This window comes from Mustela nivalis (genome assembly GCF_964662115.1).
Source record: "Mustela nivalis genome assembly, contig: HAP1_SCAFFOLD_2185, whole genome shotgun sequence".
Lineage (NCBI taxonomy): Eukaryota > Metazoa > Chordata > Mammalia > Carnivora > Mustelidae > Mustela > Mustela nivalis.
Window position 1 is genome coordinate 15733 of NW_028134480.1, and position 25734 is coordinate 41466.

Consider the following 25734-nt stretch of genomic DNA (forward strand, 5'->3'; position numbering starts at 1 on the left):
CAGATGTATCATTCATAAACAAGGGGAGGCAGGCGTTAGACTGAGTACAGTGCGCTGAGGCATGGTATCCCCTAGCCGGCGTGGATGTTTCTGAATTGAGGCTGTTTATGTGGTTCAATGATCTCATGGTCAATTCCTAATTTTTCACAAGTATATAAATACATGGAGGGTAAAAGCAGAAAGCGAGAGCAAAAGGAGCATTAGGCCATTGAAATTAAGACATATAGTATTGATTTAAACTTTTTCAATGCCTCAACTCATCACCAAGTCCACGCACCTCCATTATGTTAAAAGCCAAATACATGTATTGATCTGTGGGATATTTCTTGGAAACCATAAGGTAGAATGAACCACAAAAGGTTGGGGGAAAAAAAAATTCTAGGAAATAATTTTTAAGCAAGATTGATACACCAGCAAGTTGAAGATACACATAAGTGCTTAAAAATAATTGCTGTGCTGCTCTCAAAACAGTAGTATTCCTAGGGACTCCCAGTGGAGTGTAATACTGTAAGACATTTATGGTGACCATTCACTTTGACAACGTTCAGAGTTAACCTAATCAATATCTGTAATCTAGTTAACTGTGTTTATCAGAAAGTTTGCACCTTCAACTGAATACAGCAGAGCTCTTGCTTCTTCCGATTATTTGAGATTTTGAGTCCAATTTAAAAGTCATTGGCCATCATTCCTTGAAATAACCAGACTTGCTAAGCATTGAAATTATTCTATAGCAACAATTAGAGAGCATTCCTCAACAGTAATCCAAGTAAATGTGGAGGTCCATAATGTTAACTGGATATTTTTTGTGGTTTTATTTCATTGATATGTTCAGGCAATTAATATAAGCCAGTTATAGATTTCCTACTAGTACTGAAGAGAGCCACTTCTGCATTTGTGTTTATAATGTCATTGGCACTAAGAGACCCAAGTTTATATTTTACCTTGTAGGACCATGCTTCTCAATTGTATTTCTTACACAATTTGAAGACCTTTAGGGTTCTCCAACATAACCTTGAATATTTATGAATGTTTGTAGACCTTTAGGGACTACTGGAATTGCCTCGAGTTTAAGGGAAAATGCAATTAGGTTTTCTTGAAACTAGATTTTATATTAACATAAGAAAAAAAAAACTTTAAGGGTTATTTTTAACTTGGGGTTATTTTTATAGGCAATTCATATAAAAGAACTCATAAGGAAATTTTGCAACTGCATTTACATGCATGGGTGAGACATATGGTTCATTATGCAAGGGGGTCATGGAGAATATGCATACCAAAACATTCCTGACCTACTGAAGGTAGTAATTTCCCCCCCCGCTGTATTACAACTGTCAAAGGCAAACTTATCATATTAAATTCTTTCCAACATTTAAGAAATTATTTTTAGATAAATTTCACAAGTCTTCAAGACATTAAAGACACTGATTAATTAAAATACTGCACATATGACTTTTATTTTATTTTATTTTATTTTTTATTTTTTTTTTTAAAGATTTTATTTATTTATTTGTCAGAGAGAGAGTGAGTGAGAGCGAGCACAGGCAGACAGAGTGGAAGGAAGAGTCAGAGGGAGAAGCAGGCTCCCTGCAGAGCAAGGAGCCCGATGTGGGACTCGATCCCAGGACGCTGGGATCATGACCTGAGCCGAAAGCAGCTGCTTAACCAACTGAGCCACCCAGGCGTCCCATATGACTTTTATTTTAGTTAAAGTATTATGGTCATAGTAATGCACACTTTCAAGAAGATATAATACAAATTCATTTCCTTTACTCTTTTTTTCCTCCTCTTACTTTACTCTTTTTTTCCTCCTCTTATCTCCATTTTTAAAAATTATACATGGCTCATATGCACACTTGGCTGATCCTTACTTCAGTGGTCCGTCTGGCAGAACTGTCCCTTGTCCAAAACTTGCTGAGTTTTATTTCTTGGGTGTTGCTAAGGTGTGCATGGCTGATGGAAACCTAACTGATTACTCTCAACTGAAAATATGTACAAGAATGAATAAGAGTGGCCTTCAGTTCCTCCATCAAAGAAGTAGCAAAGAGAAGATTCAGAACGACTTAGAGGCGTACAATAGTTCAGCATTCTTCCATCACAGCACACAAAGACCTTCTTAGCCTGACAGGGAGGAATATAGTTATTTTTCTGGAAATGCAGTTAATAAGAAATTACATTATGATTAGCTTTTAGGAACTAGAACTACAGTAAAAAGCTACTAAATTTGGAGATTTATCAGCAAATTTCTCAAGATAACATCTTATCTTCTTAGGAGAAGATAAGGAATAATCAGCATAAAATCTCTAATACCTGAGATACCACATGCCCACTTCTTCTTCTTTTTTTTTTTTTTAAAGATTTTATTTATTTATTTGACAGAGAGAGATCACAAGTAGGCAGAGAGGCTGGCAGAGAGAGAGGAGGAAGAGGCACGCTCCCTGCTGAGCAGAGAACCCGACGTGGGGCTTGATCCCAGGACCCTGGGATCATGACGTGAGCCGAAAGCAGAGGCTTTAACCCACTGAGCCACCCAGGTGCCCCACATACCCACTTCTTAATCAGTGTGAAGACTAATGACTTGAGATGAGCATGGTTTTGATAAGGATATTTTAAAATTAGCACATGAAAAATGCTTAGTTTTTCATTGGAGGGAAATAAAGCCATTTCCCTCATTTCTGTCCTATTGAAAAATCTTAAATGGGTAATGAGAGAATTTTAGATACAAAGTTTTAGGAACTAAATGTGTTCAAAAGCATTTTTCAGAATTTATCCATCTGTTTAGAAAAAATCCGACATTAATAAATCAAAACAAGTACTATAACATATTCCACAATTACTAGAAATTTTCCTCTCAAGCTATGTTTTGTCCCAGATCCCTTGTAAACTACCAGGTACTGTTAAATTAATTTATCATCTGTTATTCTCCATTTACCTCAGCTATGCTTAATAAATCTTTAAACAAAAAAGGAAAACATCTTTCAGTCCAGATTTTACCTCTGCATACATATTTTAACTTGGGGTTTCACCATCCTAAATAACTCATTTAGGATGGTGAAACCCCAAGTTAAAATATTTCCTTCCACAAAAAATATCCAGTTAAAATAAAATATCCAGTTAAAATATCAAGTTAAAATATTTCCTTCCACAAAAAATATCCAGTTAACATTATGGACCTCCACATTTACTTGGGTTACTGTTGAGGAATGCTCTCTAATTGTTGCTATAGAATAATTTCAATGCTTAGCAAGTCTGGTTCTTTCAAGGAATGATGGCCAATGACTTTTAAATTGGACTCAAAATCTCAAATAATCGGAAGAAGCAAGAGCTCTGCTGTATTCAGTTGAAGGTGCAACTGAGAAATGAGAAACACATTTCTCACATGATAATTGGTGGCGCTTTGAGAAATACAGTATAGATACAAAAGAGCCACAAAAGCAAACTCTCCAAAGAAGTTCTTCAAGCTAAGATCTTTCTTAGCTTGCACAAAGGTTCTTACTTTTGTCTAAAATGTTAGAACCACTTCAACTCACTTTTCTAAATTATATTTACTATTCACTTGTAGATAATTGTTGCTGTCCCTGACCAGAAATTTAAATATTACATAAGAGATTACCAACATTACTCCTTCCTTTTCTCCTTCATTTCCATGTGATTTTGAACTTTGTTTGAATCTATAAACTGGTTCTATACATTTTGCTTTCTATAAACTTAGCTGTGTGTTTATTTTTTATCATATCCTTTTAGAAGCACGTGTGAATGATGGCTTAGTTCAGCCCTAATCACCCCAGTCCTATTTCTAGAAACTTTATACTCTTTCTAGCTTCATTTACAAGTTATTCAAAACTCAGCCAGTAGAGTACCTGGTATTCTTTTGAGTTGTCTTAAACATTTTCAGATGCTAGGGACCATATGAAGTAGATTAATATTTCCTTAACTAGAAAAAATAAAGTAGAACCAAATTAAGCAATATATATATATACATATAATCTCTCTATATATTTTCTATATATATAATATCTATATATAATCTCTATATATATCTATATGTAGATATATATCTATATATATCTATATGTAGATATATATGTAGATATATTGATATACATTCACACTTACAGAAACAATGAAGAGTGCAAGGAATGGCATCACCTATCAACTGTCTATATTTCCTATTATTGTTATTTCCCCTATTTTAAAATGTATTCACTGTTACTCTATGATGTTATTTCACACAATTGCACCTTGAAATAAATCTTGTGGTTTTCTATTCTGTTTCCTTATCAATTACACAGAATAGATAATCAAATATTATATAACTAATTAAACTATTAGATAGGGTCCTGGCAAGGTATATAAGGTATTTTAGAGAAAGACACTTAATATTCTTCACATCCAGTTGCAATATACTAAGTGACACCTCACAGGGTTCCCTAAAAATTCATTCCAAGGAACTAAGACTTTTCTAAAACACTCTTACATAATAAACTTTTTCAGGAAATAAGTTCCCAATGTCAGTGGTGACCCATTTGCTAAATGGATCAGAGTTGATAGAATTTTAGCTAAATCTTTTATCATTAAGCAATCTTGGGAAAAGAGCACTTTAAATTTGGGGCCTAGTATATTCAACCTAATTTTTCTTTAAAAACTCTCTTTTTAAGCCTTCACAAGGTATTTAATTTCTAAACTTGTACTCTTACATAACAAAGAGACTTAGCACTTATGATTATGTGTTCCAGAAAATTTTAATAAGTGATTTCTTTTTTTAAAGATTTTTTTCTTTTTTTATTTATCTAACAGATCACAAGCAGGCAGAGAGGCAGGCAGAGAGAATGGAGGAAACAGGCTCCCTGCTGAGCAGAGAGCCCAATGCAGGGTTCCATCCCAGGACCCTGAGATCATGACCTGAGCCGAAGTCAGAGGCTTAACCCGCTGAGCCACCCAGGCACCCCTAGTAAGTGATTTCTAATATGGTCTTAATAATTTCACTTTGCTCAGTCTCCAATTTACCTTCTTCTACCCCAAATCTTTTCGATCAATCTTTATTTCAGAAAATGTAGGAATCTATTAGTTATGTTATTTTCACAACTAATACTTCACATAATATTTTGCTTTCATCAAACGTAGAAAACTTAAACATGCACAAAGCGAAAGAAACAGAATAGCAGAAAGCAATAACTCTTATTTTTTTTAATTTTAAAATTTTAAATACTTTTATTAAGTTTTCTGTTTTTAATGCCAGTAGAGTTAACACACAGTGTTATATTAGTTCCAGATGTACAGCAGAGTGATTCAACAATGCCAAGTATTACTCCGTGCTCGCCATGATAAGAACACTCTTTAATTCTCTATTACACCCATCCTCCTACCCCTCTCCCCCCTGGTAATCATCAGTTTGTCCTCTATAGTTAAGAGTCTGTTTCTTGGTTTGTCTGTCTCTCCCTTTTTTTTCCCCTTTGTTCATTTGTTTTATTTCTTTTAAATATTTTCTTATTTGAAGCAATTATAATTCTCTTATGCTATTTTAATTCCAGTATACTTAACTTTTAGTTCTAAATTAGTTTCAAGCATACAATATAGTGATTCACCAATTCCATACGGCACCTGCTGCTCATGATGGCAAATGTACTCCTTAATTCCTATCACCTAGTTTACTTAAGCCCCCAGCCACTCCCATCCTGGTAACCATTAGTTTATTCTCTATGGATAAGAATCTGTTTATAGGGGCACCTGGGTGGCTCAGTCAGTTGGGTTCAAACCCTTATGTCCCCTGAGGTCATGATCTCAGGGTCCTGAGATAAAGCCCCGTGCCTGGCTCGCACTGAAGGTGGAGTCTGCTTATTCTCTCCCTCTGTTCCTCCCACCTCACTCTCTCTCTCTCTCTCTAAAATAAAATCTTTAAAAAAAAAAATCTATTTTGGGGCGCCTGGGTGGCTCAGCGGGTTAAGGCCTCTGCCTTCGGCTCGGGTCATGGTTCCAGGGTCCTGGGATTAGGCCCTACATCGGGCTCTCTGCTCAGCGGGGAGCCTGCTTACCCCCTCTCTCTCTGCCTGCCTCTCTGCCTACTTGTGATCTCTGTCTGTGAAATAAATAGACAAAATCTTTAAAGAAAAAAAAATCTATTTCTTGGTTTGTCTCAATTTTTTTTCACTTTGCTCACTTGTTTTGTTTCTTAAATACTACATATGAGTGAAATCATACAGTATTTTTCTTTCTCTGACTGACTTATTTCACTTAGCATTACACTCTAGTTCCATACATGTTAAAGTACAGAATAATCTTTAGTTAAAAGAATTCTAAACTCTAGGTAATACACATTTAAATATATGTTTGACAGTGAAAATAGAACCAAAAATATTCTAAAAAGACTGATTTATGTTAGAAATAAAAATTTAACAGAATGGGAGTAAAATATTAATTTAAATTAAAAGTAGTCTGTGACAATTATCATATGATCTCCCTGATATGAGGAAATTGAGAGGCAGAGTGGGAGGTTTGGGGAGGAGGGAAGGAAAAAAATGAAACAAGATGGGATCAGGAGGGAGACAAACCATAAGAGTCTCTTAATCTCACAAAACACACTAGGGTTGTGGGGGTGGTGGGAGGGGGGTTGGGAGAGGGTGGTGGGTTATGGACATTGGGGAGGGATGTGATATGGTGAGTGCTGTGAAGTGCGTAAGCCTGATGATTCACAGACCTGTACCCCTGGGGCAAATAATAAATTATATGTTAATAAAAATAATTTTTAAAAAGTTGTCTGTGAGCTAATAACCTTAAATAATTTATAAAAATGTTATTTTCCACCATACCTTAGAAACATAACTAGAAGACTATTTCTATCTCATTTTTTCACCCTGATATCTTTTTTTTCAAATTTGATGTGTCAGAAATGCTGCAATATTTAATTTAGCCAATTCTTGGGTTTTAATTTTGAATTCTCCACTTCCCTGAAAATATCCTTTCAAACTTGTCTTTCAAAATTTCACTATTCTTTGTATTACAAAGAGACCTCTGTGGGGGCCCTATTTTTACAACATAGAAATATGGTAATTAAGAGCTTTCTGCCCCTATTTTCACCTGACTCTGTAACTGGAAGACAATGGGGTCTCCTCGTTCTGTTTAGCAATTCCACTCATGCAACAAAGATGTTCAATGTACATGTCACAATATAATAACAGTCTAAATGGATTAAATTGTAGTGTGTATTAAACACACAATTCCCTCTGGCAGATGTATATAGATATTATGCAGGATGTCACTTAACGCTTCATATTCAGCTGCAGTGCACAAAGTAACACAGTGTTCTCTAAAAATCCACCCCAATAAACTAAGAATCTTCTGGAACATCTTTCATAACAAACTTTTTCAGGAATTAAGGCTGCAGTGTCAATGTTGAACCCTTTGCTAAATCAATTTCATGCCCTGTCTTCAATGCCACCCATCACCTTCTTTTTTCCTGTCATTCTGGTTTTGTTGTTGTTGTTGTTATTGTTTTTTGTTTTTGTGTGCTTTTTTATGTTCTGTTTTTGTTTTTGTTCTTTGATGGGAATCCAGAGAGGCAGCACGGTGCTACTCCAATTTAATTCACAGTGCTGGTGCTGTGTGGATGGGCCCCAGAGCTTGGAGCTGGCTAGAAACATCTGCGGGTTAGCAACCCTAGTCCTGTTGGTGGCAGGCCGTGTCTGTATGGCACCATTCATATCTTTAACAAGAGTAAAATGCAACTGACAGCACACTAATTCTTATAAATTGGTTTTCCTACCAAAACTGTAACATGCTAGAGATCACTTAAAATATACAAAGGTTGCCCTGGAAAACAGACTTTTAAACATTTGCTTTTTCAGCAATCCCTCTATCTTTTAATAATGTAGGTTTATGTTTTTAAATGGGAATTTCAGGAATGTATATTTAGGCATGGTCATGCTCTTCTAGGTCTCACACACTTGGTATGAAAGAATCGCACTGACTACACACTCTTACTTCACATTTCTTTTTGTGCATGCATCATACTAGCAATTATCAGACACCTGAAAAATATTTTTGTCTAATATGCTATGAAAGCAAAAGGAATAAAATGATAATTTTCCTTTTTTAGATCATTACAATAGAAAATTTTGTTGTTTCTTGAAAGTTTTGGTTCTCAAGTATTTCATTATATGAGACCTAAATGGATGAACTCTGCAAAGTATTTACCACCAGAAATGAACTTCTTAGTAACCCTACTTCCATCAGTCAACAGTTATAAGAGAACACTGGTGCTCTTTTCTAATTTTTAATACTTGGTCTTGAAATGGCCATAATATGTCAAACCCCCATTCCCTGCCTTTTTTTTTTTAAATTTTTTTTTAAGGTTTTATTTATTTATTCAATGGACAGAGATCACAAGTAGGCAGAGAAGCAGGCAGAGAGAGAGGAAGGGAAGCAGGCTCCCTGCTGAGCAGAGAGCCCGATGCGGGGCTCGATCCCAGAACCCTGGGATCATGACCCGAGCTGAAGGCAGAGGCTTTAACCCACTGAGCCACCCAGGCGCCCCCCCCATTCCCTGCCTTAACAAAAACATATTTTCTTATTGATGTATAGTTGACATAGAATATAATATTAGTTTCAGGTGTGCAACACAGTGACTCAACATTGATATACATTAGAAAGTGATTGCCATGATAAATCTTGCTACCATCTGTCACCATAGAAAATTATTACAATGTCATTAACTATATTCCACCCCTTAAAAAAATTAAAAAAAAAAAAAAAACTATTCCCTGTGCTGTACATTGAATCCCCCTGTTTATTTACTTTATAACTGGAAGAAAAACACATTTTAAATAGCTGACATATTGCCACATATAAGCTAATATCAATAACACCAGAGTTTAGGCTCTCAGTACATATTAAGGAAAAAAGATAGCCTAAGAGATCTCTGACAAAAAGTAAATGCTCAAGTTCAAACTGGTGAACAGCCAACCTCTGTCACTGTTTGACGTTCTAGGATTGAAAAGACTAAATGAAATAAAAATGCATTTTTTAAAAAGATTCACATAGGGACTCCTGGGTGGCTCAGTCATTAAGCGTCTGCCTTCAGCTCAGGTCATGATCCCAGAGTCCTAGGATGCGGTCCTACATCAGGCACCTTGCTCCGCAGGGAGCCTGCTTCTCCTCTGCCTCTACCTGCCACTCGGCCTGCTTGTGCTCTTTCTCTGACAAATAAATAAATAAATCCTTTTAAAAAAATTTAAAAAAATTAAATTAAATGATTCATATAGAAAGGCAGTAGATAATATCTGCCTGCGTGTATCTAAAAGTGTATTTGACAAGGAACATCAAATATAGATGATGACTGTGCCTGTTAACCAGAGAATTTGAGAATGTTCCATTCACCAATAGCGTTACTCCAAATATGGATCAGTGCAAGTTTCTATGTTGGGGTGGACAGGAAACTTTTTCATGATTTATGTTACTTTCACCGACATTGTCCTGTACTTTCAGATTCACATTCATCGTTTGTTCCAACCCTTCTGTTTTACATTCAACCAACTGATAAAATAATCCTTCTTTTCCACTGTTTTTTTTTTTTTTTTTTTTTTTTTGGTAGGTATAATGAATTATGGACCAGTTTTCATTTTCAAAGTCTTGGTGTAGGAACAATGAAAGTCTACTTACATTCATGAATATCAATATTGAAATGATGCTACTATTTTTTGTCAAAAACAAACACTTTATGTACCTCTTTTGTCATGGGAAAAATTGGGGACCTGACTCCATATCTTTTTATCTGCTCTAGAGAAAAATCTACCTGTTCATGTCAAGTAGCAAGGGTCCTTTTCAAATAATTTTCTAATTTTGCCAGACGTACATATCTTTTGGGGGAAGTAAAGCATTCTAATAGCAGTTGCTGGGGGAGAAGCATAGAAATAGACTTATTTTACTTGAATAATAAGCATAATAATTAAATATATAGAACTTTTGGACACTTAACACAATTATATCTACCAAAATATTGTTGTATTTATTTAATAATCTTCAATCATGGAAAATATTGTCTTATGATAGCAAGGATTACATTTGCTCTGGATGTGTCATAAAATATTGAATAGTCCTTTATTATATTTGTACCACAAGTTATTTTAAATATCAACTATAACAAACATACAACAGGAAATTATGTATTTTTATTAATGGTTAATTTTTATTTAATATCCAATCTTTATTCTTCATTCTTCAATATTGTGTTTTAATTCACCTTAAGGAAAACACCAACGGAAGTGGTGAAATGATTATCATTCAATTTACAGAGGAGAAATTCTTTCAGGAAAGTACTTGTCTTGAAAAGCAAAAAATATCATGATAATGGGAATAATATCCTAAAAAAAAAAGTTGTTCATTTTTTTAAAAGGAATTAGTTTCTTATAAATAACAAAAGAAAATGAATCTACTTTCAATGAATTTTTCAATTTTGTCAATATTGTATTACCTTTAAGATCATAAAAAGTGTTCCTCTAGTGCTCTTCAGTTCAATCTATTTTTTTTTTTTAAGATTTTATTTACTTATTTGAGAGACAGAGAGCATGAGCATGGGCATGGGTGTTGTGGGGGGAAAGGGGTTTTGGGAAGGAAGGGCAGAGCGAGAGGGACAAGCAGACTCCCCAATGAGCAGGGAGCCCAACATGGGGCTTGATCCCAGAACCCAGAGATTATGACCTGAGCCGAAGTCAGACACGTAACTAACTGAGCCACCCGGGCACCCCTTCAGTTTAATCAATTTTAATCATGAAAAATCAGCATATATTCTTACACTAAATGACTATTTTCCTTTACTATGATGTACATTTATAAAATTTGTTTGCTTAATTTTCCTTTTTTTTTTTTTTTAAGATTTTATTTGTTTACTTGACACAGAGAGAGAACACAAACAGCAGGGAGTGGCAGAGGCAGAGGGAGCAGCAGGCTCCCTGCTGAGCAGGAAGGTGTAGGTGGGGCTAAATCCCAGGACCTTGGGGTCATAAACTGAGCCAAAGCAGATGCTTAACTGACTGAGCCACTCAGGCACCTCCCCTCAGGTTACTCAATTTTTCTAAGCATAATAAAAGGATAAAATGCTAAAACATTTGAAAAGCAATATCCAACTCACTGATTCTATTACAGAGAATAATTTGCTTATGTATGCAAACATGTAATTGTTACAAAAGTATATCACAAACATATACTTTGAAAATAGATGAATAACCAGTGGAATTATCATAATATTACAACAATATTAAGGGAAATAAATAAAAAGTATTTAGGTTAGGTTCATTATATTGAAGTAAGTATTTTAAAAGTTCTTAACCCCAAATAAAATATTTATGAAGATAAATGCAATAAATAATATTTTGTAAATGTAAAATTAATTGGTTTTTATCATGAATTTAAATGTCCATTTTCATTTTATATGAATTAATCCAACTATTTTCCAAGGGTTCTTTATCTTTTTAAGATTTTATTTATTTATTTGACAGAGAAAAACACAGCAACAGAGGGAATACAAGCAGAGGGAGAGGGAGAGGGAGAAGCAGGCTTTCCGCTGGACAGGGAGCCCGATGCAGGGCTCTATCCCAGACCCTGAGATCCAGACCTGAGACAAAGTCCCAGACCCTGAGATCCAGACCTGAGACAAAGGCAGACACTCAACGACTGAGACACTCAAGGACTGAGGTACCCTAGCACCCCCAAGGGTTCTTTTTTAAAAAGTGACTTAAAAATAACACGGAAAAAGTTAACTTGCAAAGTTCAGTGTGCATTTAAGGATAGTAAAAGAGAAAAATCAGTGTGTCAATAGGATAAAACTTGGAGATATTCCTCCTCACTCCCAAGTTATTAAAGCAATGTTGTGTTTGAAGTTTCAAATTCAATTTTTTAGAGGATATGAATATTTCTTGAACAACTTTAATTGGAATCAGGTAAATTAAAAGCAAATCAATACAGAATGGTTTTGCTGATTAAAGATATACATTATTCTCTTTTATTCAAAACATGCACAAAAATGGAACATAGTTCAGACATGAAAGAAAAAAATTAAATAGGACCATAAATCATTCACTTATTATAGGAATATACAAATAAAAGATAATGTTTTTGTACTTAGTATTGGGTAAAGATTTTGCTATTTCACCTCAAAATTAAATATCTAGAATTTAATTAAGTATATCGTACCTAATACAATTGATTCCTAACCCTTGTTTTGCACACCTTCTTCTTCCAATCGTGGAGAAAAAACACCCTCAAAAACCTTAGAGTTTAGTCAGACATTTGGCAAAATTTGAAAATCTTCTTGCTATAGAAGTTGTTCCCTTTAGAAGTTGGCTCAGGTCATGGTCCCGGGGTCCTGGGATCGCCCCACATCAGGCCCTTTGCTCAGCAGGAAGCCTCCTTCTCCCTCTCCCCCTCCCTTTGCTTGTGTTCCCTCTCTTGCTGTCTGTCTCTGCCAAATAAATAAATAAAATGGTAAAAACAAAAAGAAAGAAAAATTTCTGAGGTAGTAACACAATATTTGCTAAATGGATCTGTGTGTGTGCGTTTGTGAAGGTGTCAGTATGGGGGAAGGTCTATAGATACACAGGCAACTGGGTAGTTTAAATGCTTCATGAGTTCAGAGTTCTTTCCCACCCCAAGATATGCTCCGTTCGCTAAAAGATAGTGATGACTGAACCTCTACGCATATCCTTAATTTCAAATTACATCAGGGTGTGAGCCTTCCGTAAATTCATAAAGTATTAAGACCTAGACACCTTAAAATCAGAAATATCAGACTATTTTAGTCAACCTCCACGTTAGCACTAATGAAATCAAGGAGTCACTGCAAGTCAAGAGGTAGCATCCAGCTTTCTGAATCTAGTCATAGAATCTTAATTTTTCCTTTTTTGGTTGGAGGTCCCCAGGGTAATGGCCTTGAGCTATTTGGACCACCTCTTTCCACTCCCCCACCCTACACATATCCCTAAGAATGTTCTTCTGATCTGCCTTTCCTGAGCCTTGAAATAGACTAATACTTTAGTCATCTTTCCTTTCCATAATGCTCTTTCTCACCCATCTAAGTCTGACCACTCTAGGGATAAAAAAGTCATTGCTTAAGAATGAAGATCAGCAAAAGAGTAGACATCCTACTGCCTTTTTAGATGAAAGACATAACTAATTATGAGTATTCTGTAATATTCTGTATCTAAAAAAAACCACAGTATTCCGAGGCAGCACTTCATTGTCTGTGCATATTTTAAACCATTAACATGATTTTTCCATTCAATCTGTACCCACATCATAATTTCTTTATTTAAAGCCAATAAAGAGAAAAGTCTTAATATTCAGTTAATTTATCATATTTTAATAATAAATTTGCATTATGATATACATTTAGAAGGCGATGGAGATGAAAGAAGCAAGCAGTGATAGAATGTCATTGTTTCTGGAAAGACTGAGCACGAAGTAACTTAAGAGAAACAAGACCCTAATATTCACTTTTTTTTTTTTTCCTCCTCCTCCTCTTCCCTTTCAAAATCCACCTTCTTTCTTTCTTTCCTCCCTCACTCTTCCTCTAAACTTAGTAAATAGAACATTCCTTTCTAGAAATATTTCCTCATGAGAAAGTGACAAGGAAAGGACAGAGAAATATAGAAGGATTCACTGAAGTAGTGGAAAGGGGAAACGGAAGTAAGAAGACTATTTTAAAGGATCTTAAAATTTAATCCTTAATGATTAAAATGAACAGTGTGGCCCACTTGCAATAATATTACCCACTTGACAAGTAAAATGCAAAATATGGCTCACTTACAAGTAAAAAACACATTATAAAAAACTGTATACCCTAAATGCTCTAAATCAATAGGTTTAAAATAGATTTAATGGAGTATCATAAAATTTATAAGACTATTATATCATTGTGTTGGATATTGCTCATGAAACCGCTTGAGAAGGTAAATGAAGCAGTCAATGGATCAATTCTTGAAGATTTTCTTGTTAAGCACCAAGGCTTAAGCAGGGTTAAAAAAAATAATTTCAAAGAATTAAGGAAAAAGGTTTGTTTCTCAAACAACATTAGTTACCATTTGTATTCAGGTTTCCCAATATTTATTTCCTTGTTTTTGACTCCAGCACGCACAAGAATCTACTTTTTAAAGTGAGTTTATTTTTGAGGTCTTATGTGTGTTTTATTTTTTAATACAAATATGTATTTTGGTCATAGGGATTAGTCTTTGAATGGGTGGGGTTTTTTAAACTTTTGTTTTGTTTTGTTTTTCAATGTAGACAGAGTTCTGGGTCTTATCATCACATAATAAATTACACTTCTAAATATTATTTCTGTATTGTAAAATCAACAAATTAGAATAAACCTTCAAAATCATGTTATATAGTCCACGAAAGAAATATAACTCCCCAAAATAATCAATATAAATTATATTTTTTACATCAACTTCCTCCATTAATTTTTTAATTAATAAAAACACTGCAATTGAAGCACATGTTGATATGAAAAGGTTAGAGTATTCTTATTTCTCTATTCCTGTTCTCGTCCTAAATCTGAACATAAGTTTAGAAATAATTTGTGATCCTAATGAAGACTTTAGCGAATTCCATATTGTAACACAGCTATAAAAGTATAAATAATTTTCTCATGTGTTAAATATGATCTCTTTATAGAACTCTGATGCAAATACATAAGTTCTTAAGAAGCAGAAAATAATTTAATATGCAATAAGGATAACTGTGAACTTTAGTTCTATACCTTGAATAATATTTTGTGTTTTTTTTAATTGACTAGTGATTAATTTCTCATGCTCCTTTTTAAATCTCATCCTTAAGCCCTGATGTTGCTTCTAGGCTCAAATCAAAAGCACAAAGGATTGCTTTTATTTATTTATTTTTCAAATGAATACATTTTTTTCAAATGCTTAGTTTTTGAATTTTAGTCAACATACAGTGCAATATTGGTTTCTGGGGTAGAATTCAGGGATTCATCACTTACATACACCACCCAGTTCTCATCACAGCAAGTGCCTTTTTTAATACCCATCACCCATCTAGCCCACCCCCCACCTACCTCTCTCCATCAACCCTCAGTTTGTTGTCTCTTATGGTTTTCCTCTCTCCGTCCCCCTCCCCCAATTTGTTTTCATCTGCTTCTTTCTAAATTGCACATATAAGTGAGATCATATGGTATTTGTCTTTCTCTGACCAATTCGTTTCATTTAGAAAAGTATACTTTAGCTTCATCCACACTGATGCAAATGGCAAGATTTCTTTTTTTGATGGCTGCGTAATATTCCACTGTGTGTGTGTGCGTGTGTGTGTGTGTTCTGTGTCTCTGTGTGTGTATATACCACACCTTCTTTATCTATTCATCAGCTTATCAACATCTGGGCTTTCCCCACCATTTGGTGATTGTTGATAATGTTGCTATAAACATCAGGGTACATGCATCCCTTTGAATCTGTATTTTGCATCCTTTGGATAAATACCTAGTAGTGCAATTGCTGGGTTGTAGAACAGTTCTATCTTTCACTTTTTGAGGAACCTCCATACTATTCTCCAGAGTGGCTGCACCAGTTTACATTTCCACCAACAGCGCAAGAAGGTTCCCCCTTTCTCTGCATCCTCACCAACACCTGTTTTTTTTCTTGTGTTGCTAATTTTAGCTCTTTTGACAGATGTGAAGTGGTATCTCGTTGTGGTTTTGATCAAAGGATTGCTTTTAATCTTTAGAATGTTTTCTCCCCAAATCACTCTGCAATAAGTTTTTAAGTATATATTCATTGTTAGAAGAATTTTATTATTTATGATCATGTCACCATACTTATTTTTGTTATTTTGTAACCTTAATATATGATTTAACCTCCAATGCAACCATTCAAGAGATGAAGATATGACCTAGAAACAGAATCAAATATCTATCTTTAATCTTAAGCCCTTACCACAACTAAAAGCAATGAAGAATGAATCATCCCAGTAACATATTAAATAAAGGAAAAGAATTTAAGCATTTAGTACACAAGACATGCTTCTCAATTCCTGTCCCCTTTAATAATACAATGAGCCATACGCTAGCTGAAAAGTTTATATGGCAATTGTGGTTATAAATCTAGTTCTGTGACAAAGAGTTTCTCTCAGTTTGTGTATATGGAATATGACAAGCATGGGTGTGTAGGGAAGTAGAAACAGAAAAAAAAGTAAAATGGAGTGTGTCCTTCACTCTCAGTTATTACTTCTATTATAGTAATTATCACAGCAATTCTTTAAGGTAGATTTGAATATATTTCAAAAGCTTTTAAAATACCCAGACACATTCATACTCTTAGGGCTGTACCTTAAGGAAATAATTAAACCTTATTTAAGGAAAGCATCAGTATCCTAGTAACTTGACTAGAAATCAAGGGCTTTTGGTAAATGCACTTACCTCTGCCTCTAGACTTCCCAACCAGCTCTTACCTCCAGGACCTGAACCTGAGCTCCCAATCTCCAGCGAAGCCATCCCTGCTCCAGGGTGACTGTCTCCACAACCCCCCTCCTTCTATCCTGGCCTTTCCACCTGCCTAACATGGTTTTGTGCAATTTGGTATTTGTTTGTTTGTTTGCTTATTCATTTATTTATTTGTAAACCAACATTCTTATTTGTATAATCTTAAGTCAAGAGGATGTTTTGGTAAAAAACACAGGACCTCCCTTCAGTCCTTACCAGGTTTTTCCTCCAATCCCAGACTGAAAGTTTTACGTATTTTCTTCTCCTTATTTTACTACTCACTAAATGTATGAATATGACAATTCATGCCCTTTACTATTCCATACTCTGAAAGTATTATTTTAGCTTTCCATCTTAGAAATAGTGAACCAAAGCTCTGTTCAATAAAACATGAAATTATATAAAAAAGAAAATAATTAGAAATATAGTTAAATATTTATTTAAATGGAACTTACTAGAATGTTAATCATAAGGAAGACAGTGTAGTCTAAGTGTTTAATAGACGTAAATTGCTAATATATGTAAAAGCTAATATATGTAGCCATTGCTGATCATTTTCCCAGAGAATACTGAATATCACAGCAGAATGCACAGGTAATACTACGGAGATACTGAGTTTTCCTGTGCAATTCCATCATCAGCTGTCTTTTCCTATAAATCTCCTGAAACTTCTGACAGGTTCTCTGGCATCTCACCTTCAGGTCAAGATCAGAGTTAGAGATATGTTAACGTGAAATCCCTGGTCTGACTGGACAGTGTTTCCATTCTAAAGAGAAAGTAAAGAGGCTGGTCTAGGGGTGTAATTTGGATAAAACACTATCCCACAGAGCAATAAGCTCTAAATTAGAAAAACACTGTTGCAAGCCCTCAAAAGGGGTGAATCTAGGAAAACAACATAAAGAATTGAGCAATTTTAGGAGGGGATAATCAACATAAAGCACATACAAACTAGAACAATGGAGTAGATCACAAAGAATCCCAAAATGAATCACGACAAAATTAATCTTTCCCAGTGAAATTTAGCCAGCCCTATTTTACAGCATCTCTACTGCCCAACACCTTAGAATAGTCAGAAATCTTCAAATCTTCAGACTTCTCCCAGGTTGAATAGAGTATCAGGTACCTTCTCTTCTGGCTGCCCAAACCCCACACCTCAGCAATTTCACGACATAGAAATCAACTAGTCTCTTCATCTACTACTTCCTTAACTTAAAACGGAGATCTTAGCTTATCTGAAAACTCTACTGCTTAGTGAAACTGTCTATATTAAAATACTTACTCAGGTCCCTGTGAGGGGAAGAGAGATTTAGATTTAGATTTCAATATTTTTTTCAAACCCCTATTAATAAATCTATTAGCAACTTCACCACCATTATCCAAATGTAATGAGAATTCTATTAGAAATAATTATATAAAATTAATCAAGGACATGATGTTTTACAATTTTGTTGTTCGCTTTTTGGTAATCAAAAATATCTCCAGGGCAGAACTCTCCACCCAGGTGGAGAAAATGGCAAAGTATAAGAAATAATAAGGCAAGCACAGGTATGTAGCATATGAATGTGTAATTATCATTCACTTAAGCCTCATTTTATAGTCATCTGTCTCAACTTTGATTCACCCAATAGGTTCAGTGCCACCCCTAAATTACACACAAATTTGAGTGTAAAACAAACAAACAAAAAAAAAAATGAGGGACTAAAACTTCCTGTTACCAGAGACTTTGGCATATTTTCCTGATTTCCTACTGTGGATTGTCACTTATTTTATAACTCTATTCACCTGGGAGATTTCTCACCCTAGACACATATGAAAAGTTCGTGAAGTTAGGACAGGCGAACATTCAGAGTAACACCACTGGGAGTTCTGGACTTGACCTCATACTCAATGCAAATGCTCAGTCCCTTGCTACCTCACTCCGTGTCCATCAGTTTGAATGACATTCTCTCTCCACACAGAAAGAGATGAATTTTATACACCACAGAAATAAGAAAAGAAAGTCTATTTTTCTTGAACACATATAAACCATTCCAACACCCTTGTTAATAGAATGTTTGCATGTACCTTTTATTTCCAAACAAAGAAAGAAGCATTTGTTAAAGAGCATATCTGAAGGGAAGGTTTATTCTTATAATTATTAGTACTTTATTTTCCAAACACAGATTTAAGTTTAATTTATTATCACCATGATTGTAATTTATTTACTTAAGAGCAAGTTTTATATTAACTGCACATATATTGTTTTCCAAAACTGGTATGAGAATCCCTGTTTTTAAAAGACCATATCTATTGGACTTCAGTATTTGTTTTTTTTTTTTTTTTTTTTTAAAGATTTTTATTTATTTATTTGACAGAGAGAGAAATCACAAGTAGGCAGAGAGTCAGGCAGAGAGAGAGAGAGAAGCAGGCTCCCGCTGAGCAAAGAGCCCGATGCGGGGCTCGATCCCAGTACACCGAGATCATGACCTGAGCCGAAGGCAGCGGCTCAATCCACTGAGCCACCCAGGCGCCCCTGGACTTCAGTATTTGTGAGGTATCTTCTTTGATTAATACTTTTAGCTATGTTCATTCATGTGATAATTAGGCATTTCCTTTCTAAGGCTTTTGTAAATCAGTGGCAATCACATCATTTTTATGAGAAATAAAAACATTTGCCATATCATGTGTGCATGACAGTAGCATATGAAGTAAGTTACTACGCATCTTTTGAGGGTCATAAGCAACTGATGTGGTGTTTAGAGACGAATGTGGGAAAAGCCTTTCCGTGCTCAGTTAATTTACATAATTATAATCTGAGCGCAATTCATTTATTATTCCTCTGCTTTAAAGTTCAAGCAAATTCTGTACATACACTACTATTCATATTTTAATTTGAAATAGACTAGATTATTTTCAACCAAGGCTTCCTTTTCATCAAAAACTTTGCTTCATATGTGAAGAAATGCAACTAACTACCTAGAATCTAAAAGATCAGTAGAAATCCAGCCACAATTTCTGGACATAAGTTTAAGGGAAAAAGGTCAAATGGGAAGTACGTACTGAGCCAGAAAACCAAAGTGTCTTTACAAAATCCAGTCACATTTCAGGACAGATGTCACCAATCAGGCTAGAAACAGTCTCTAAGAACTTAGAAAACTTTTGTTCTTTGTTCAGTTTGTGTCCCTAGTTGTAGAATATTTAGCACCCAATTGCCCTTAATTAATATTTGTGGAATAAGTAAATATAAGGTGTTTATAAAAATTTTTAATGCATGAAATGGGTTATTTCTTGGAATATCTCTATCAATATACTTGTATCTATATCTAATTTTTATCTAAGTCTTATTTCTATCTAATCTCCACACCCTTCCCAAATGTATAATTGAAGTCTTGTAGGATAACCTACTAAATTTCTCATACAATAACACTCTCCGTGATATAACTCACGCTAACCCCTGCTGTTTTTTGTTAAAACATACATCCTGCACATAACATGCGGTCTTCTACTTCCAAACGTCTACATTCAGAAAAATGATGGCTGTAGTTTTCCCTCCTGATTTTGTCTCCTCCCTCTCTTGCATGCAAGGGTCAGTAACAGATACCACGGGTGGAGGAAGAACAGGCTGCGGAGACACGGGTAAGCCAGGGACTCAAGGCTCAGCCTCTCTCCTGCCATCATTAGAGGAGGAAGCTCTGACAACTGAAATTCATCCTCAAGGAACCAGGGTATGGTGGACCTGGGCAGTCCCAGCAAGCAGAGGGACACAGATATACAGGTAAGATTACTGCCCCACCTGCGTATGTCTGCGTGATCTGAGCCATTTATACGTCTTCAGGGCAGAATGCTGACAGTAATTAATGCAGTGCAAACTTGTGGAGACTTCCTCCATGTAAGGAATGTATTTACAGTTTTATATGGGTAAATATTGTACTGTTTGCAATTAAAAGCATGTATGCTATTTGATTTTATTGTCTTAAAGAAGGGGGACTGAAAAGACACATTAGGAAACAGGTCTTGGAGTTTTACCAACAAATACATGGGTGGTATTCAGTATCAGGACTTAGGGTGGAGCACAAAGGTTAAGCCTTTGGCTCAGGTCATGATCCCAGGGTTTGGAAATGAGCCCCCACATCAGACTCCTTGGTCAGTGGAGAGTCTGCTTCTCCCTCTCCCTCTGCCTGCCACTCCTCCTGCTTGTGCTCTCTCCCTTTCTGTCAAATAAGTAAATCAAATCTTAAAAAACAAAAACAAAGACTTAGGCGATCATTTGGCAACAAACTAAAAAAAGATATGAGAGAAGAACTACACAAAGTTACCCTGAATGTTGCCTTTTACTTATTCTAGCATATTTCCAGAGCCTATAATTCTAGCTTTCTTATGTAGAGAATGCCATATTGGTATAAAATGCTAAAATCTTCTAATTAAAAATGGTAAGTATATTTTTAGAAATAATCAAATATTATACCAACTGGGTCTTCAATTAAAGGTTTTATTTATTTGATCCAGACAGAGAGAGAGAGAGAGAGAGAGAGCACAAACAGGGGAATGGCAGAGGGAGAGAGAGAAGCAGGCTCCAGGCTGAGCAATGCCAGACTCAATCCCACGATCCTGAGATCATGGCCTCAGCCAGTGTCAGAGGCTTAACTGAGTAAGTGAAAGAGAGAGCACAAGTGTGTGGGACGGGCAGAGGAGGAGGAGAATTAGGCACCCTGTTGAGCAGAAAGCCCAACGCAGAGCTCCATCCCAGGAACCTGAAATCATTGACATCAATTAAAGGCAGACGCTTAACCGACTGAGCTACCCAGGTGCCACTGGATCTTCAGTTAGATCTTAAATTAAAAAATGCACTTTATGGTTTGTCTCCCTCCCAATCCCATCTTGTTTCATTTACAGACCTGTACCCCTGGGGATAAAAATATATGTTTATAAAAAAAATAATAATAAAAAAAATAAAAAATTAATGCTGGCGAGGATGCGGAGAAAGGGGAACCCTCCTACACTGTTGGTGGAAATGCAAGCTGGTGCAGCCACTCTGGAAAACAGCATGGAGGTTCCTCAAAATGTTGAAAATAGAACTGCCCTATGACCCAGCAATTGCACTACTGGGTATTTACCCTAAAGATACAAACGTAGTGATCCAAAGGGGCACGTGCACCCGAATGTTTATAGCAGCAATGTCCACAATAGCCAAACTATGGAAAGAACCTAGATGTCCATCAACAGATGAATGGATCAAGAAGATGTGGTATATATACACAATGGAATACTATGCAGCCATCAAAAGAAATGAAATCTTGCCATTTGCGACAACATGGATGGAACTAGAGCATATCATGCTTAGCGAAATAAGTCAAGCAGAGAAAGACAACTATCATATGATCTCCCTGATATGAGGAAGTGGTGATACAACATGGGGGCTTAAGTGGGTAGGAGAAGAATCAATGAAACAAGATGGGATTGGGAGGGAGACAAACCATAAGTGACTCTTAATCTCACAAAACAAACTGAGGGTTGCTGGGGGGAGGGGGTTTGGGAGAAGGGGGTGGGATTATGGACATTGGGGAGGGTATGTGCTTTGGTGAGTGCTGTGAAGTGTGTAAACCTGGTGATTCACAGACCTGTACCCCTGGGGATAAAAATATATGTTTATAAAAAATAAAAAATTAATAAAAAAAATTAAAAAAAAATAAAAAAATAAAAATTTTTTTAAAAAAGTGCTTAGCATAAAGCCTGGCATATGGTGAATGTCCAGTAAGTCATTGGTATTATTCTGATGGTTAACTAATTTTCAAATAGAATGCTTCCCTACTGTCCATTCTCAATATGACAGCCTTTAAAACATGATTGAGGCTGATAAATCCTCTGAACCAATTCGCATGAAATTCTGAGGACAGAGAAGCAAGCTAAATAGCACCACACATATGCAAACAGCAGACCTGAGACCTTTACATATAAACTATAAAGGAAGGAAAAGGTAGAGGGAGAACTTGCAAATTAAAAGAGACAAGACATTTTGAATTGTGAAAAGCATGAAGTATGAGTCTAGATCATAATGTCCAGGGATGCTCTTTGGGTGATAAATCTATAAAGAAACATAGACGTGATTGTTATGAAATCACCTGATGGTCACTCATTCGGGGAGGCAGGTGTGACTGAGGTGGGCCCATGCAGGGGTTGCTGGGTGACTGGCAATTTTTCACCTGAGTGGTGGTAACAGAGGTGACATCTCATAAAATGCATTAAGTCATACATTGGTTTTCTGTATCTGTGTTTTATTTTACAATAAAAGTAATTTTGAAATTAAAAAAAATAATAAATAAAAAAAATTAAAAAATTAAAAATTAAAAATTAAAAAAAATGCACTTTAATTTGAAAAAAACAATGGCTGTTTTGAAATGTCAATCTAAGGTAGAAATTATATGAAGCATAATTTTATTACCAACAGATATGGCACTTTTTTTAAGATTTTTTTTAAATTTTTTATTTTTAATTTTTTTTTTTTTAAGATTTTTTTTTTAAACTTATTTGGAAGAGAGAGCAAGCAGGAGAGGTAGGGAGGGGCAGAGGGAAAGGGAGAAGACTCTCTGCCCAGCAGGGAGCCCAATGTGTGCCCGGATCCGGGGACCTGGAGATCATGACCCAAGCTGAAGATGGAGGCATATAACTGATCTAAGCCACCCAGGCACCCCGTGGTACTTTCTTTGGACTTTAAAAAATTTTTCAAGATGATTTAAAAATTCTTATGGGTAAACCTTTTCCTATTTCTACCACCACTACAAATTAATTAACTAAGCAGTCTGCCGTGATAATGTGGAATTTCTACTGCTTCATCTTACTATGTCGCCAGTGTGACGTGTACATGGGCCTGCCATTTCAGGATAGACAATTCATGTTTGTCTTTGTATTTGTTTTCCCCATATTTCAGAAAGATCCTTTAGCTCTATTGGGTCATGCATAACTGTACTGAAACGTTCCATTCCGTGTGATCATTTCCATTTTTTCAAGGTCAGGTTTTTCAAACCTGATCATTGCCAGCTTTTTAAGAGTTGATTTCTAACCAACTATATATCAACTAAAACTGAAAGGATAAGATTTTGCTTTTTCTGAGCAGAATAATTTCAAACCAACAATAGGAATTAGTTCGCCTTGAGTTAGCTTACCAATGCAGACACACACCGAAGTGTTAACAGTAATTCTTTAGTGACTCTCATTTAAAGAACAAGTAACTTAGACAAATGCAATATTGATTGTGCAACAAAATTATAAGATTGTTTCTATAATTTAAAAACTGAATTCTCTCTATTAATCTTTTAGGAAACATTCTAAAGCGTATATAATTAATGATAAATGTGCAAAAAGTACTTAGCCTGATAATAACCTAATTTCATTTTCAAAAAGAGAGAATTCTAAAACTTGAGTAATGTTTAATTTTTAAAAGAAGAAAATTCTCTCTGTACTTATTTTTTGAAAAAAATTCTATTATCTTTCTTAATATTTGCAAATATTCTTCAACTTACAATAAGTTTACATCCCAATAAACCCATATAAGCTGAAAATGCATTTAACACACTTAACCTACTGAATATCATAGCTTAGCCTAGCCTACGTGTACTCAGAACACTTAGACTTGCCTACAGCTGGGCAAAATCATCTATCCAAAGTCTGTTTTATGATAAAGTATTGAATGTCTCATGTTTTTTATTGCATATTGTACTGAAGATGAAAAACAGGTTACATGGGTACAAAATGGTTATAAATGTATTGGTTCTTCTCCCTCAAGTTGGTGTGGCTGAGTGGAGCTATGGTGAACTGTGCCTGCCCAGTATCATGAGGCAGTATCATATCATATAACACTACCTCCAGAAAAGATCAAAATTCAAAATTAAGAGTATGATTTCTACTAAATGTGAATTGCTTACACACCACTGTAAATTCAAAAACATCATAGCTGGTTGAATCACTATTAAGTCAGAGACTGTTTATATAAATAGAAAGCTAAAAAGAAACTTACTAGTTAACAGTTGCTACAAACTATAAAGCCAAGTAATTTTATAAAGTTAATACAAACAAAACTACAGAACCAGTAAAATTCAAATCAACAATACTAGTCAATGTGAAACATCATGCTATTTAGCTGAAACTGAAATGCTGTGTTCATATAATGCTGCCTGCCATTACATGGGGAACTTTTCAGTTTAACTCAAAGTGATGATTCAATTATTTAGAATTTTTAAAGGCTGTAAAACATTTTTTTTCATACAATGAACACTATTTTCATTTGAAATTTAGTTGGTCATGTGTCATTCTGATTCCAATTTTTACCTTTACTCTAAATCATTAATATTTAAATAAATTGAATCTGAATAAGGAGTCACTTTGAAATAGTGCAAGAGTAGATCTAAAAAAATGCATATTCTGCCAGTTCCCAGATTTAGAAAACACTTACGTTACTTTTTGTTATGGTATGAATGCTTGCACCCTTGCCCTCCAATGTGCATGTTGAAATCTTAACCTCCAAAGATGATGAAATTCGTAAGTAATGTCTTTGAAAGGTCTTAAAATCACGAGGGTTGAGTCATGAACAGGACTGATGCTTTATAAAAGAGACTCCAGAGGGAGTCCTTTCCATCACGTGAGAACACAGAGAGAAATCCGCAATCTGTACCCAGAAAAGGGGTTTCATCAGACACTCTATCGGCCAGCGTGGTCATCCTGGAATCCCCAGCTTCCAGAACTGTGAGAAATAAATATTTTTTGTTTATAAGCCACCCAGTCTTTGGTATTTTCTTACTGCAGACCAAAAGCACTAAGGCACATGTCTAAGATATTTATGGAAATTAAAATTCAAAGCATAAACATGCTAATAAATTATCTTTAAGGCCTAGAGGACTATGTCTAGGAAACCCATTCTGAAAAGCACTCCACCAAACCAACCTGTCTTTCAAGGACTCCATGGAGGCTTTAGCAAGTAACATGACTCGACCACAGAAAATAGCAAGTGACATGATCTGACCAGCAGTTTTGAACTCTGGTCAAAAACCAGAGTTTTTGAAACATCATTAAATATCTGTATCAATCTGGGCTCTTTGAAACTTAAACTGGTATCTTTCTTTCCATGGATTGGTATAGATCATGTCGAGTAAAGGGAATGAGTTTTAAAATATGTCAGCCATAGGGATATTTTAAATTCATGTTTGTCTTAACTGCAGTATGCTAAAATCCAGTATCAGATTTGGAGTTAAGAATGAATTGCATTAAATGTGTAGATTGCTTTAGGAAGC

General features: G+C 35.3%; 1 protein-coding gene across 1 annotated transcript in view; it reads right to left on the minus strand.

Moving 5' to 3' along the window:
- Window positions 1-1804: 1804 nt before the first annotated feature.
- Window positions 1805-25734, minus strand: part of LOC309858324 (ephrin type-A receptor 5) — a gene marked incomplete at its 5' end in the record, with an annotated part of 44186 nt that continues 20256 nt past the window's right edge. The window contains one exon of the mRNA XM_082751006.1: window positions 1805-2118. Coding sequence (XP_082607132.1) covers window positions 2114-2118 — 5 coding nt within the window. The remainder of the gene's footprint in view (window positions 2119-25734) is intronic.